The sequence below is a fragment of the Cyclopterus lumpus genome, chromosome 20 (assembly GCF_009769545.1).
Source record: "Cyclopterus lumpus isolate fCycLum1 chromosome 20, fCycLum1.pri, whole genome shotgun sequence".
Classification (NCBI taxonomy): Eukaryota; Metazoa; Chordata; class Actinopteri; order Perciformes; family Cyclopteridae; genus Cyclopterus; species Cyclopterus lumpus.
The window spans coordinates 14432750-14448311 of NC_046985.1; the positions used below are offsets into that span (position 1 = coordinate 14432750).

Genomic DNA, 15562 nt, shown 5'->3' on the forward strand with positions numbered 1-15562 from the left:
AAAGACTACATTTTAAAACAAATGCACAAAACCCCAGTATTTTATTAAAATGGTAAAAATACATTTCCTTTAACTTACTGTTTTTGTAGTGTTGATCCTTTACTGTAACATAACCAGTCTGTCCAAAAGACTTTGTCTCCCCCAGCCTTATACAGAGACCTGGACCCACAATAATTTGATCAGGGTCAAAGTTTACAATGAGCCGCTTCAACCCTTAAGCCCTTAATTGGTCCTGGTCAGTTTAGGTCCCATTTATGGACATTATCCTTTCAATGACAAAAACACACAATGGACTAAATCATCCCTACACAGCCTATGCACCCCATTCATCGACAGAGTAACTGAATCCAGAGTCCTGGAGGTATCCTAGAGGTTTATTAAGGACAAGCCTAAACCATGAATGCCCACGAGACAGAGGGTCTTCCTCTGCAAATCTCCATGGGCTCCAGTCTTCAATGGCGGTAAATGAAGGCTAATTAGCAAGCCATTATGGTTGCGTCCACCAGCCCAGCAGGACACAGGATAATGTACAGAGGCTGATTATTTAACCCTTTAACTGCCATTCTGCACGAGACACAAAGAGAAGAAGACTCGTTCCCACATCTGACTAGAGAGACATGTTTCAGCAGTGGTATTGCCATGGTAAAGACAGGATAAAATAAAGTTTGGAAAGGGACATTTTGTGGAAAAAGTTTCAGTGACAAATATCATCCATCTGAAAACTGGAACACAAACAAGCTGCTTCGTTCTGTTTTCCCCTGGGAAGACTACGGATTGGACTTGTTTAAGTGCCGAAAACTCCCTATTGTCCTTGGGGCCACTAGCAAACAGCGGGCTGGTCGCCTCATGGGCCTGCCACATGAAGCATTTATGGAACAATAAATCACAACAGCAGCTTTTCACTTTTCATAGGAAAGAGGGATTGGAGTGTGTGTGTGTCCAAGTCATAGGAGTGATAGAAGAGGGGTTTTGGTTGGTATGGGGGGGGGGGGGGGGGGGGGGGGGGGGGGGGGGGAGAGGGAGTACGCTCCCTTGGGATTTGTCCCAGATTTACCCCTGCACCCCACATCCCTGCTGTAGTGGGGGTTATGAAAGAGGGAGCGAGTGAGAGACATTCCTGGGCATAATAAGCCCTGGTGAATGAAGGCTACAGAGGGATCAGACCTGATGAGAAGGAGGCCGCGGATCAGGAGCTGCTCTGGGGCTGCCAGTAAGACATTGCCAGGTTTTTACTTCATTAGCGTCATGGAAACCCAACATTCCAGCCTCTTGTTTGGGAGTGGGGACGGGAGTTGCAGGAGCAAGGGGTGGAGGGGGATCCATAATGAAAACATTGTCGGATCACTCACCATCAAGATGACACCTCAATACCAAAACATTCTGATGCTCTTCTGGTGCAGAGACTCTGACATTTAAATGGTATGGAGCTACACATATACAAAGATAAGGACATAGTCTCAAGCTCGTTGATTTAGTCTATGCAGCATGTGGGGAGGCGATGTTGTTGAGCATGAAACCAGGAGCCAGAGACCTATTTTCTAGCTCTATATTCTATATTGACCGCTGACCAGGCCACTAGGGTGGGATACCAAAGATATAATTCCACATTAAAACAATCAAGTACAGGCCTTTCTGTAGGTCCAATATTAAACTGCATGGTTGATGCACTGGTCCAATTTGAACACAGTCCAACCAAGTTGGATGTACTGGTGTTACGCAACGGTGTCAATTCTGACTTGCAATCCATGCAATAATCAAAAAAAGCAAATGTTAAATCGGGCCACATTTGGTTGGTTTGTTTAAAGAATGTGTTTTGTTGGTATTTAGGCACAAACATTCAATGTGAAAATGTTTGTAACATTCTACAACTGCCCACAAAGTGTAGACTACCATATAAGAAAATGTGTTTTCCTCATTGAGGCCATCAAGGCTGAAAAATATGTTGTTGCCTTTTCTTGATGTGCACCATGGGAAAAAGTCTCAGTAAGGAGACTTGGAGCATCACTGACTTGATTCTTTTATAACTAAACATCAACTAGGGCCTGACACAATATGACTTGGCAACATTCCTTTCACTCTGGCCCTAGCTATGCTCAGTCATGCATTGCAAATCATGGGAGCAATGTATTATCTATGCTTCAAAACATTTGAGGGAACGGAGGGGTGCTTATTTTCACAAAGCAAGTGTGAAATCACTAAACATGTCACAACTGGGTCTGCAGAGGTCCGATCAAATGGAAGCGGCCCATGGCAGAGGGGGCTAAATAGGATGTTGGACAGGCTAGCCATGACCAATGTCAGTCAAAACCTCTCAATGTGTCCTATTGAGTCGGACCACAGTTGGACATTCCAGCTACTCACCCCTCAATAACCAACTAGAACTCTGTAGTGGCAGTTGTTTCAAAGAAATTGTGCATTCATCAAAAGCTATGGTATGGCTAGGTTTCAAGGGGCTCCTTTGAGACTTGCCCCCTTCTTCAAAAGACAAGCAACCAAATGTTTCAATCAATCACTACGTGACTCAATAACCTTTGCTTTGTTGAAATGGATTCTTCTTAAATGGGCTATGGTGAAATGCCACATTCTTTGATAATACCCACTCTGAGCACTGAGTCTTTAATAAGGTATTTATGTGCGTTGCTAGAAATTCCTTATCGTTTCAATCCAAGTTTGACCTATTGCCCTGACTATAAGGGGGTCTCGCAAAATGGGTCCACTTAACCTTTAACACTTGGGCAGGGTCACTGCAATGGGTGGCCCATACATCCCTTGATATCCTCCTCCTCCAACATACTTCCTGCGGTCAGTGGCCCTGGTGCACCTCTGTCGACAGACCACCGGCGGTCCACTCTACGGATTAGCAGATTACATGCAGCTGGTAAAAAGGCAGAAGAGCTTTGCCTTCCCACACTTCTATGCTTATGCTGAAGCATTCCCTGTTGCTTCACCTTTGAAGCTCTTTTTCCCATGACTGCATGCACAAAGAGCTGGTGTTTAAAAAAGAGAGCCCTAGGCTAGACACACAGCACCTTCCACCTAGCTGGGGGGGCTTTCATGTTCCCACTCTGCAGGCTACTACCTTTGTGAGGCTTGTTAGCTGTTAGCTCAGAGGACCACAAATAAAAGGCTGAAGTTAGGAAATGTCGTGGCATTCAGTTTGACTGTTAGAGGAACAACAGATATAACAACACATTGCAAAATCCAGTAAAAGATCCCATAACCAATTGACCATCATCCTTAAATCCAAGTGTGGCCAGGAAACATTTTGAAAGATCTCTTTCTAGTCAACAGACACGTTTACCCTTGAATATTTCTCTCTTTAGTTGTTCGCATATAAATGAGATACCCAGTGCGGAGTGAATAATTTGTTTCCCCCCCCCCTCTTTCATTTCTCTTTGGAACTGTCTGTCACAGTGAGGAAAGACAGGCAACCTCTCTCTGGATATCACCCCACATCACGCCGACTGTTGATGCAAAGCTCTGAAGGTTGGCATTCCAACTATGCTTTTTTTTTAAGAGAAACTGCAAATCCCCCCCACTTCGCAACCTCGAGCTGGCAGACAAACTGGTCAGGCATTAGGCTGAACAGACTACAGTTGCTCCCCAAGCTGTGTAATGTAGGCAAAGGAACATCAGCAGGCGAGAGAGGTGGGAGAGCTGTCCAACAAGTACAAAGATTGGCCCCTTTAGTATACCTGTCAAGCGGCAGAACTGGGAGGGGAGGGGGGGTCCTCTTGTTCAAAAAAATTAACAAGAGGACACTGTTTTGCTTACTTGCATCATAATTCTGAGAGAGTTGTCTTTGTGTGATTGAACGTTTTCACTAGAAAACTCATAACTGTCAAGACATTTCATAAAATATTTATAGGAAGGGAACTGGGACGGAATATACCGAACATTTTAAGAATTGGTTCAGTTGAAAGATTTAAAAGAACATCAAGAATTAAAGAAAACCTAAGTCAAAGGGCACTGTTTTGTTTCTTACCATGGTTACAATTACCAGCTTGAGCAGAGAACGGCCATACATGGGAGTGAAAGTATTCAGAGCTGAGGAGGCACTGCTGATCGACATCTGCTAGTCCTGTAAAAGGGACTAAACATCTAAAGCCAAGGGGCCTGCTGCATATATGAGCCCTTTCTCCATTCATTGCTAGTTATGAAAGTTGCAGTGAGAAGCTCCTGAATTCTGTCCTTGCAATTGGTGAGATGAAAAGACACAATTTGTTCTAGGAAGCCAAAATCCATCTGGAGAAGCAGATTCAAGAGAGAGAGAAGGGTATTGCTGCTTGTGTGTCGAATGCTTTGGCAAGTTCAATCACACCCCAATAGATCCACCTTCCTCCCTTGGCCTTTCTACACCCCAATGGGCCCTAATTTGAGTCTTACAGGACAGGACAGTCTCCAATTGGTCCTGGCTCTGCTTCACGCTCAGTCCGTCTACCCCCACATCAAACGGGGACTCTGTTCCTTTCACTGAGCACAGCAACTGGGCTCCTAAACTTACAGAATGTTGTGGACAAAGACAGCGGACGGTTATCCTCCTCTCCCCCTCATCAGCACCATTGGTCTTTAACAAGTTATGAGCTGTAGCCAGCATGGGGCTGACCCGAGCACATGCAAGCATGCCCTAAAGTTGGCTCTGGGCAAAAAACAAGGCCAATTATGCTCAGAATATCCCCTTCCTACACAACAGTACAAACTATTTACCAAAACCTCCCTCCAATGCTAGTGAATACAGCAGCTGGGATGCCTGTGTCATGACCCGATTAAAACACAGTTGGGCTACTGCCTGGGCTGTTTGGCTGGATGGTTTTCCATATGACAAGAGCATGACAAAACCCATTACTTAGCTTGGTGACATGCTGAAACTGAAAAAAGCAACGGTCACCTACGCATCTAGCAAGTTAACTATGGCTGATGACTCTTATTTACAAATTAACCCTTGCAAAGCTGTCTCACCAAAACACAGTTATAGTGAATAGACAGTGGACTTACATCTCACCACATAACAAAACAGACTTAAAGAGATCAGGGCAGACCATGTTTTTCGCTTAAGCTGGTTCAAGAATGGGTCAGGCTTTTTTGAATTTAATTTTTTTAAGCGCAATGGATGTTTAGTGTCCTCTTCTTTATATAGAGCAAAAGGTGCATCTTTTATAGAATCATTATATTCATTGAGTGATGGTTTTTTGACAGAACAAGAGCAGCAATTTTGAACGTTTGTTTTATTTAAGATTCAAATAATTTAGCTTGGTTTCAAATTGAGGTTTCAACAACATACAATAAAAATACGTGTATATTTGTTGAGCTCTTAATGATAAATGAGTGGATGATTCTAAATTAAATGAATGTACAATTTGCACCACAGGTGTTTAAAGTGCAGAATGTCAACTAACTGCTGTATTGTCTAATCCTAGAGGACTTTAATCCAATGTAGGGATAGAGGCTACAGATTCAAGGGCTATTTAATCTTATTTCGAGGATAAATTTGCCATCTTCGTTTCAAATCCTTAATCCAATGAGGAAGAGAGGAGGGTCTTCTGATCACGCAACCAAATGTGTCTTGGTAAAATCTGCCATGCCAAATACTGAGAATGCTTCCCTATTCAATATCCCTATGACTTCATAGAAGCCTCCACTACCGAGTTTCGAAAGTATAGCCCCTCATGAGAGCCCCCAATCCTTGGCTTCTCATTTGTAGTGGGGGAATCCTGAAGCTTTATCTTAGTGTGTGGCAGACATCGACAGCCTCCTGGAACAAAGCTGCCGCAGCAAAAGAGAGAAACAGTGTCCATAACTGTAAATCTTACCAGAAGAAAGGAAGGAGAGAAACACACAGAGAGGGAGCTCACTTGGGTTACAACGTACAAATCTTCGAGTACAGTCGGGCAATTAAACTTGACAAGTCAACATGGTTTTGCCACCTGTATGCAGCGGGACATAATTGCACGCATTGTGCATTGATAAAAGAAAGATTTTCAGCTACAATTTATGATTCCATGGTTTCTTTCCCCCGTCCGAGGGGATTAATGGACCGGCCATATGTCACAATGCACTTTAATCCCAGGCGGCGGCAATCCAAAGATCTAACCCGAGCACTGCATCAACTAATATTGAGACAATAGCCGTGCTTCTAAACATAGATGACCCCACAACAATTAGGGTAATGCAATAAATCCTGTTAGGCAGCTTAGTTGGCGAGATAAGTGTACAGAGTATGATTAAATCAGGAATTAGCAAAACAAAAAATGATGTAACATGATCTTCAAGAAAAGACATTAAAAGTAAGGAAGGTTAGTTGTCTTGTGCTTGAGATAATTTACAGAGGCTTCAAGTATGGGCGCAGTAAAAGAGCCTTAAAAGGAACTTCTTGGAGGCAAGAAAAAGTTTACAGTGCTTTACAGTGGATCCCAGACCCAGTGGGACAGACTGTCTAAACAGAGCACAGTTACAGTCATTAAGAAGGCCTGGAATGGTTTGTGAAAAGCCCAAGCAGGGCTAATTTTAGGCTGGTATTTCACAAGGGGTGATTTAGGATACAAATGGCTAAAATAGCATTTAGGCATTGTCTCTAAGGACCCAGACCAGAATCACTTTCCCACAAAGCTTTAGCATCTTTGCAGAATACTCAACATGGCTTCCAAAAAGAGAAAAAAAAAGCTCTCATTTCCCACGGCACATTTCAACAAAAGGCACTACAATGAGGCCAAAAATGCAAGTAAAGTCAAGTTTAACATTATCGCAACCATTGTACCATTTTCTTTACCGCCAATGATCTGAGGGTTAAGAAAAATAAAACAAAACATTTTTGTCTCTCTGCCATAAAATTGGAGCTCAGCGAGTGGTCAGGTGCATTGCAGTGAGGAACATTACATGACACCTGCCGGACATTCTTAGTAGGAGCCTGTTAATCATTAAAACCCAGAACCCTGCATTCACAAAGCCATACTGATTTACTTGGGACACGTATGAGTCAGTGCTTCATGACTCAAGTAAAAAAAAAAACACAGCTGATATTACTACGAGTCATACATTAACATGACACATTTAAACTGTGACTAATGATGATGGAGCTGTGACGGAGCCTTGCTGTCTTCAACGGTTTCTACTAAACCGTCTACCTGTCTCTTGGACCACATCCCGACGAGGCTGCTGAAAGACGTTTTGCCTTTAATTGGCACCTCTCTGTTGGATATTGTTAATGTGCCTTTGCTAACAGGCCATTGTAAGATCTGTTCAGAACTCGGGTCCAGTGGCCGCAGGAAATTCAGGATTCAATTAATTAAAGTTTAACAATATTTAATGGCAAAGATAATACTCATGTAGCGTTCACGGCCGTGGAGTCAGAAAGGAAAAACTCTCCACAGACAGACTGCTGCTCCCAGGGAGCGCCAGCCCGGGGCTGTCTCGAGCTCTCCAGTCCAGTAGAACCAGGTTCCCCAGAACAAATGCTTGGTTGTTAGTATGGTCATGCAAATTAATTCACACCTAAGGGTTAGTTCTATTGGTCAGTTCAAAGAATGCCGCCGTTCTGTTCGCTAAGCTAATTAATAAGCTGGCGGGGTCAAAGCGCACACATCCGGTCAGGGACCGGAAGTTCCCCTTCAGAATAAAACCTATTATCCTGCCTTCAGAATAAAAGCAACATATCAGGTTTCAAATCGGCATCCATTTGAACAATAAAACATTCATTCTCATGCAGCATGCGGTAAATCATTACATTTGTCATTAACAAACAGAATAATAAAACAGTGATCCTCTTATGTTCCATAATAAATTCCTCCAGAATATTCCTCATAATATCCCAAATTAATTATCATAACTTTCTTTATGTATTAATTTAAAACATAAACTTTCTTATCTACATGTGCAAGTATATATAAAATCCACTACAACTCAACAACATGTACCACATTCCTTCAAAGTAGCTGTAATTAAACCTCTCCTGAAGAAGCCCACTCTTGATCCAGAGGTGTTGGCAAACTACAGACCGATCTCTAACCTTCCCTTCCTCTCTAAGATCCTTGAGAAAGTAGTCGCAAATCAGAAAAAACATGTCTTAAAGACATAAAAACATGGATGACCTGCAACTTCCTGATGTTAAACTCAGACAAAACTGAAGTTATTTTACTGGGCCCTGAACACCTCAGAGATCAATTATCTGGTGATGTGGTTTCTGTAGATGGCATTGCCCTGGCATCCAACACCACTGTAAAGAATCTCGGCGTTATCTTTGATCGGGACTTGTCCTTTAACTGAAGCAAATCTCAAGGACTGCATTTTTTTCATCTACGAAACATAAAAAAAAAAAAAAAAAACATCAGGCACATCTCATCTCAGAGCGATGCAGAAAAACTGGTTCACGCGTTTGTTACTTCTAGACTAGATTATTGCAGGCTGTTCTAAATGGGTCCCTTACGTCTCTTTACGTACAGTTGATCCAGAATGCTGCAGCTCGTGTACTCACAACAACAACAAGAAAAGAGATCACATTACTCCTGTATGAGCTGCTCTGCACTGGATCCGTGTAAAATCAAGAATCACATTTAAAATTCTTCTCCTCACCTACAAAAAAATGATTGGTGATGCACCATCATATCTTAAGGAGCTTCTAGTACCATATTGTCCCACTAGGGAGCTGCGCTCACTAAATGCGGGGCTACTAAATATGGTGCTATAGGCTTATAGGCTGCTGGGGGACGTCATTGCACATTACTAACTCCACTTGTTCCCTGGAGCCTTTTTGCCTTCTCGCCTCATAGGGTCCATTGGACCTGGCTGTGTCTGAAGCTGGTCCTGTGTCCTGACCCCTTGACCCTGCATCCAGCCCCTGGCCTAGACCCTTCCCAATGGCCCTACCTCCTTTGAGCCTCCTGCCTAAAGGGCCTGGCCTTATTGGTCTGGCCTCTTTCACTATACCTCCTGCCATGGCCCTGCTGATTCCCCCCCCCCCCCCCCCCCCCCCCTTCCCTCCCTCCTCTCTATCTCCTTCTGTTTCATGGTTTTTGGAAATCTGGATCGTGGTCAATGCCTACTAATTATTCATACATTTATGTCATATTCATTGAATGTGTTATAACTTTGTAATGCCGTTCATTCTGTACACATGACATCTATTGCTTCTGTCCATCCGGGGAGAGGGATCCTCCTCTGTTGCTCTCCTGAAGGTTTTCTTCCCTTTTTTCCCCGAGAAAAGAGTTTTTTTTCTGTTACAAAATGAACTGAATTGAGTTGAGGTGAATTCCTTTCGTGCGTGCTTATTCCACAGCCATCCTGGAAGGTAGGCCTGGTGGGATGGCACAACATTCAGGAGAACCAGATTATCAGCAGCAGCCAGGTTAGGGTAGTCCCGACATTTGTGTGCGGCGTTGAAAATCAAATTGGATTCATACAAATAATGGAGGACTGAAAACGTATATTGCACTGTCAGCGCGTTTTCAACGCGTTGATGTTTGTGCTGTGAGTGAGCAGGGGAAGTGAGACGAGGGAGGTGGAAGGTGCCGTGAGATGAAACAACAGTTTGTGTTAAGCAGATTTGATTTAATTTTAAGATATCTACCGGGGAATATGCTATTCATAGTGGTGACAGTGTATCCCAGCAAAAGCCATCAACATAAGAGAAAAACAACAGAGGGGGAAAAGAGAACAGCATGAAGTTATCACATTGAGAAAAAGAAGAAAGAAAACTGACAAGAAATACATCGGACCTGTTTCAACTTGTTATCAGTATCCTGTCATCCTAAAAAAAAAAAAAAAAAAGGATCAGTTCCTGAAACACCTTGTCCTCCACTGACTGGATTGTTTGTTTGAGCCCTTTTCATTCCTAAGCGGCTGACGCACAAAATTGGCCACCATTCTGCATGGCATGAAAACCCTGATGACACACCTGTCCCAGTCACACAGCCACAACAGCACAACCTCATTCCTGAAATAGCCAATGTTGAACGAGGTCAGATGTTTATTGCGCTACTCCAACGATGGAGGGCTTTCAGGAGACTCACTCCCCTCCAAACACAAAGGCCACACGGGGACCATCTCCACGGCTCACCTGGTCTCCACGTCCTTGGTGACCCCAGTTGGGACCGATCCTCCAAAACAATAATCCCCTCCAAATACCGACACGTCCCTTTCCAAGTGGCCGCCAACCTTAAGATATCATCTGTCGCACTCTGGCGAGGCTGACCCATTACCGTGCGCTGAAGGCGCATTTAACAGTTGTTTCTCAGGCGCGGGTAAAAAAAGAAAAAAGAAAAAGAAACATCCAGTCATGCGTCATTGCCGCCAACCACAAACGAGCAGCAACGGCACTGTGATTGCCATTTAAGGTTGATGTTCATTGCTGCCCCCCCCCAGCCCACCCGGCCGCTCTCTCACCCTCCCAGGGAGAAATCCCACAGGCCACAGCTATTCTTGACTTGGGAAAGTCTCATTTCTGCAGAAGCTGCCAGCTAGCAGCAGCATGCTCGTCTGCAGATGCTCGGAACAATGGGGTACCAGACTCACATCGTTGACCGTGAATGCAGGCACTGTTGCGAGGGGGACAAGGCTCCGAGCTGAATATTGCTCTCGGCTATTGGCCCTGCGCGGTAAAAGAAGCAGCAAGGTTCGAAGAGTGGCCCGGGTAATGAGAGGTTTGAACTATTGTGGAGCGCTGCAGAGACAATACGTCCGTAAATTAGAGGGGGATTTAAATCACATCCAAATCACAGCACAAGTCAGTGATTCCCAACAATATGCTAGCAAGCTCTGCTAAAGAGGCTAGAGAGGGCCATCCCTCAACAATGGCACTTGGAAGAAGCTCATTGACGACAAGCACAGACCTCAGCCAACAAAATTAAATCCACAGACATCAATGTGAGGCCGCACGTGGGATCAAGAGTGTCCCGAGGTCAAAATCCCAGTTGTCAAACATTCGCCACAACTTTTTTCTTCTTCCTTTCTTTTCTTTTCCCTGCAGTTTAAAATTACTTGGGGACACAATGGTCCCTTTGCTACTTTCCTCAAAAAAAGTGTGTGGATGGGTCTGTTTCCTACAATGTAATTAGTCTATTTCCCCAAATCTGCCCTTTCCTGTATTTAGCCTAAATAAGCCCCCTAATGGGAACACGCTGCTTTACAATCATGTGTTGGCATCTCAGTGGCTGCATTTGCATAATTGAGCGTACTAGACCTGTAAATTGTGTTGATCTTGAGTTCATTGTATTTTGTTTGCCCATTTGACATCTGATGTTCTCAGGCTCTATGCAATTGTTATTAGGAGAGGACACAGATTATAAACCGGTTTCTTAATGACGAGCAGGAAGCGCAAAATGTCTAGTATGACAGCTATGCAGCCTTGGTGCATAACAGTCGACTGTGTGTGCACGTTGCGGCGGTGATCACCTTTGATCTGCAGGTGAACAGACCAAGCCAACCAATCAAGCCTTCTTCTGTTCCGTAAAAGCAAGAAGAATCTCTTGCACATGATGACTTTCTGCTTTGATCCTTGGCGTGCCGACAGGTCACTGAAAAGTCTCTTGAGCTTAAATAAATAATAATAAAAAATAGGTCCTATTCTCTGTAACCGCGACATGTCCAGTCGGGTCAAGCACCTTTACCGACCTCTCCAGACCAAAAAACAAAGCCTGGGTTTCTTTCAGGGCTTGGGAGTCATGGCCCGGTGGTAATGTAGAAATTAAAAATAAATAATAATAAAATAAAAGAGTACCACCAGCACCTCATCTTATTTAGACCTGCCTTACCAGATCTGGGTCTGGACCAAAAGCCAACGCTGAACATTTCGTTGGCTTTTGGACCAGGAATGTGATAACAACCCACACGAAATATACACCGCCACACGGACGGGAGTCAGTCTCTAAACTCCTCTGTGGTTTGGAAATGATTTCATCACCGATGAAGGGAGGCCTATTATTTACGGCCTTAGAGGGGGTTTTACTCCGTCTAAAAAGCTTCGGGAGTTAAAAGTTCCTGCTGCCGTTTTTCCACAGTCCTTATCATGTCCCGTTAAAATGTTTACTCCTACGTTGAACTGAGAAGCTTACCAGAATATTGAGAAGTCTTACCGCGGAGCCATTTATCAAATCCTCCATCAGCAGCTTTTAGGGAGACTTGTAAACGAGCTACAGCGCGGATGGAAACAAGGAGGGCAAGAACCAAAATAAAAGTGAGATAAGGCCGGTTGACTGACCGCGCAGCCAAGGACGCAGCGGACAGACCAGGTGGACAGACCCCGTGACCACGGACAGAGAGCGTGTACACACTGTGGGGAACGCAACAGTGTGTACACAAGAGTTGACTGGCAGCTGTGTCCCGTTAGAAATCCCTTTTTGGCTTTGCTTACACTATTACCTCGAATGTAAGAGACGTACACATGTTATTTATGAGGCAAAAGTAATGATAACAAATCAGAGAGGGCAGGGTTTAACCCCACAGATGTTTTCATGTCAGAATTAAAGACATGTTATTGGCGGAAGCACAACCAAGTGGTCGTAGAGGAGTTAGAAGAGCACGTTGTGTTGGCTGAAAGGGCAAATAACACAGCAGGAGATCACACAAAGCAGTGCGGATTTTTGCTAAACTCTTTCTAAACATACCTTTGGAGTTGAAAACCTCTTTGAGTTGCAGAAGCACGTCGGCGAACTTGCGCACGTCGCTGACCAGCTGCATGATGTAGACTGGGTCCGAGGCGCAGAGGTCTGGGCTGTCCGAGCTCAGCGAGCCGTCCTTGGAGACCCTGCCCGGCTTCCGGGGGCCCGCACCAGCGGGGCCTGCCGAGCCCAAGCTGGAGTTGGAGAGTCGGGAGATGCCTAGAGAGAGTTTGGTTCCACCGCTGTCACCATTGCTGCTGCTGCCGCCGCCTCCTCCTCCTGATCCTCCACCAGAACTCTGGCGCAGCATAGCAGCCAGCATGTCTTGTTGGTCCAGGGGCCCTGAGGCCTGGAGACGGTTATCCTGTTCAGCGCCGTTCTCACACCCAGCACTGCACCACGACAGGGACGAAGGCGTCTGCCAAACAGAGGGAGAAGGAACAGCATGACGTTACCGACTGCATCAGGTGTGCCGCGTTCCTAGGCGGGTTCTTAAACAGGACAGACGCCTGCACAGCTGGACCTGGATTTAACAGCTGGAAATGGGGGTTCAGAACCCTGTTGACGACATCCAACATGTGGATTTTCTATATTTCCCCTTGAAATAAACAATAACACATGTGCAGGGAGTTTTGAATGGATCACTCAAAAGAATAGAATGAGGCGTGAGGTGAAGTTGTTGTCGTGTCAAAAAGTCTCATCATTCTTGATCTTAATACAATAATGATACCAATTACAGCCCCAAAAATAGATCTGACAGCACAAACCAGTCTTTAACTGTGATTTCCCTTAGAAAGTGGAGTTAGTCATACTGGGCCAATAAATACATAATATATTCACTTTGGACATACATTTAAAAGCACTGTACTGTATTCAACTACAGCCTCTGCGACCTTTGTGTAATGTTACAACTGATGCAAACATTAGATTTCAAACACAAGGCAAACAAGGCTGGCAAAAAGCAATGTGGGAAAAAAAGGAGGAAAAAAACCTGTAGATAAAATGATCTACAAGTGTAAGCGCCCCTCCCGTGCACAGGTAACGTTCATGAACAATACGACACCGCTGCTTAATAAGCCCAAAATGTGGGGATGTCTTGCTTATTGTTGAATACAACGAGACGAACTTAATCCCAATTAAACCCGTCGGATCATTACGGTCGGACAGTTAATTCGGCATTCACAAATTCTACCCAGGGCCAAATATAGACTTTTGCTACCAGTCGGACCGCCACATCGCGGCTGACGTGAGCTCGGACCCGAAGACCAGTCTGGAGGTAACTTACACGTTTCGTGTATTTACGTTATGCCGAAATGTTGTGTTTGGAGGAAAGAAACGTTTTAAGTGATTCCTCCTCACGAACACGTCTGCTATTTGCCGGTAAAAGAGGCAGCACTGAAGATATGTGTAATACTTGAACGGACTTCTGGTGAATTTCGCAGTAAAAAAAGTAACTTCGCTCACAACCACCGTCTTTGAACATCTCTCTCTGTCCTCCAGCGTTAGCTCTTCCAAAAGCTATTTGTTTGTGTAGCAACACAAACAAAATGCCACAACAATTACCAGACAACATTACACACCTGCAGTCGGATCCTGAAACATTTCAGCCAGGGAAAAAATAAAATCCTGAAAAGGACAAATTATTCCACAAGCAGTGCGCTTTCCTTATCTTTCACAGCCCCAAAACTCCTCACTGTCCTGCTCCGCTCCGCCGCGTTGAATCGCCTCCTCTCCCCATGTGATGTAGGCGGTGACTTGTGATTGGTAACTGGGATGCGCGTGCGTGTGTGCGCGCGTTTTCCTGCGTTGGAGATGTTGTGCGGCGTCGTCCTTTGACAACAGGTGTCTGGAGTGTCAAAGTGTTAAGCAGCCCTCAATACGGCGGGGAACTTCCTGTTAGGCCTTTCAAAATAAATGTAAGTAATTGGCAACATCTGCAAACGGCGTTTATCGAGTGGCGTATTGTTTGACTTTTATTGTGAATACAAAATCTGTTTTATCTCTGTCATTTCTATTGAAATTGACTCCGGTGGACCAACCTGGACTATGTGAAACATTAAATATCGATACTTCACTGAAAGAGAGCAGACTTGATAAAATATGCTTATTGTAGCCTGATTTGCTTTACCTTACAGAGATAGAGATGCATTATACTGCACTACTGCCACAGAGGCAGCAGACAGTTTGTGGGGGTTTTCTTGGCTGTAAATCCCTGCAGTGTATAGACTTTAAAGGACTGCTTGAATAGCTACGCTCTGCCGCCTATACTGTTTCTTTGGAGCAGGAAGGCAGGACACTTTTGGACATGAGGACATTCTCCAGAGAAAGAATCTCTGTTCTTTCTAAAAAAAAAAATTACATATCTGATTTTGTGACTTTTTGTTTTAAAGCCTTCCTAAACTTTATATGGTACACAAAACTATTTCATCCAGTTGCACTTAAAATGAATCTGGAGGTTACAAGTAACGCAGTGCACATCACTGACATCTGCTGGTAAAATGTAGGTAATGCAGCCAAATAAGGCAGACGCCCATATTCTCTCTCTCTATATATATAGTTTAAATAGTGTGAATGGTGTTCTTTCTCCTTTCAATTTCCCTGTCTCATATGTGTTTCCTTGTAAAAAAAATATTCTGTCACTCACACACTTACTTTAGAAATCATTCTAATGAGATGATTATGACACAAGTACGATAATTTGTCCGAGTTAGAAAAGACTAGAGAGCCTAAAGGATTGTGGTTGACTTGACATATTCACTCAAAACTAAAGTAAATTACATGTGCTATATACAGTACTTCCATATTTCAGTTGCGTTTCAGTTGTACTTAATAGTCGTCATATATGATCTTAATTTTGATTCACTTACAACATAAGACAATGGTTACGGGACATATTTATCAATGACAAGTGGAGAAAATGATAAACATAAAGTTAATGAGGTTAATTATGGCAGGTCATCATCAGTGTTAAATCA

General features: G+C 44.0%; 1 protein-coding gene across 2 annotated transcripts in view; it reads right to left on the reverse strand.

The window, feature by feature from the left end:
• Positions 1–14346, reverse strand: part of LOC117749742 (rho GTPase-activating protein 29-like) — a 34267-nt gene extending 19921 nt beyond the window's left edge. The window contains exons 1-2 of one of the 2 annotated variants that reach the window (XM_034560469.1): positions 14168–14346; positions 12594–13005 (exon numbers count right to left, since the gene is read on the reverse strand). In XM_034560469.1, the coding sequence (XP_034416360.1) occupies positions 12594–12909 (316 nt within the window). In that variant the 5' untranslated portion in view covers positions 12910–13005; positions 14168–14346. The remainder of the gene's footprint in view (positions 1–12593; positions 13006–14167) is intronic. The other variant, XM_034560470.1, reaches the window with a different exon arrangement.
• Between the last annotated feature and the right edge of the window lie 1216 nt (positions 14347–15562).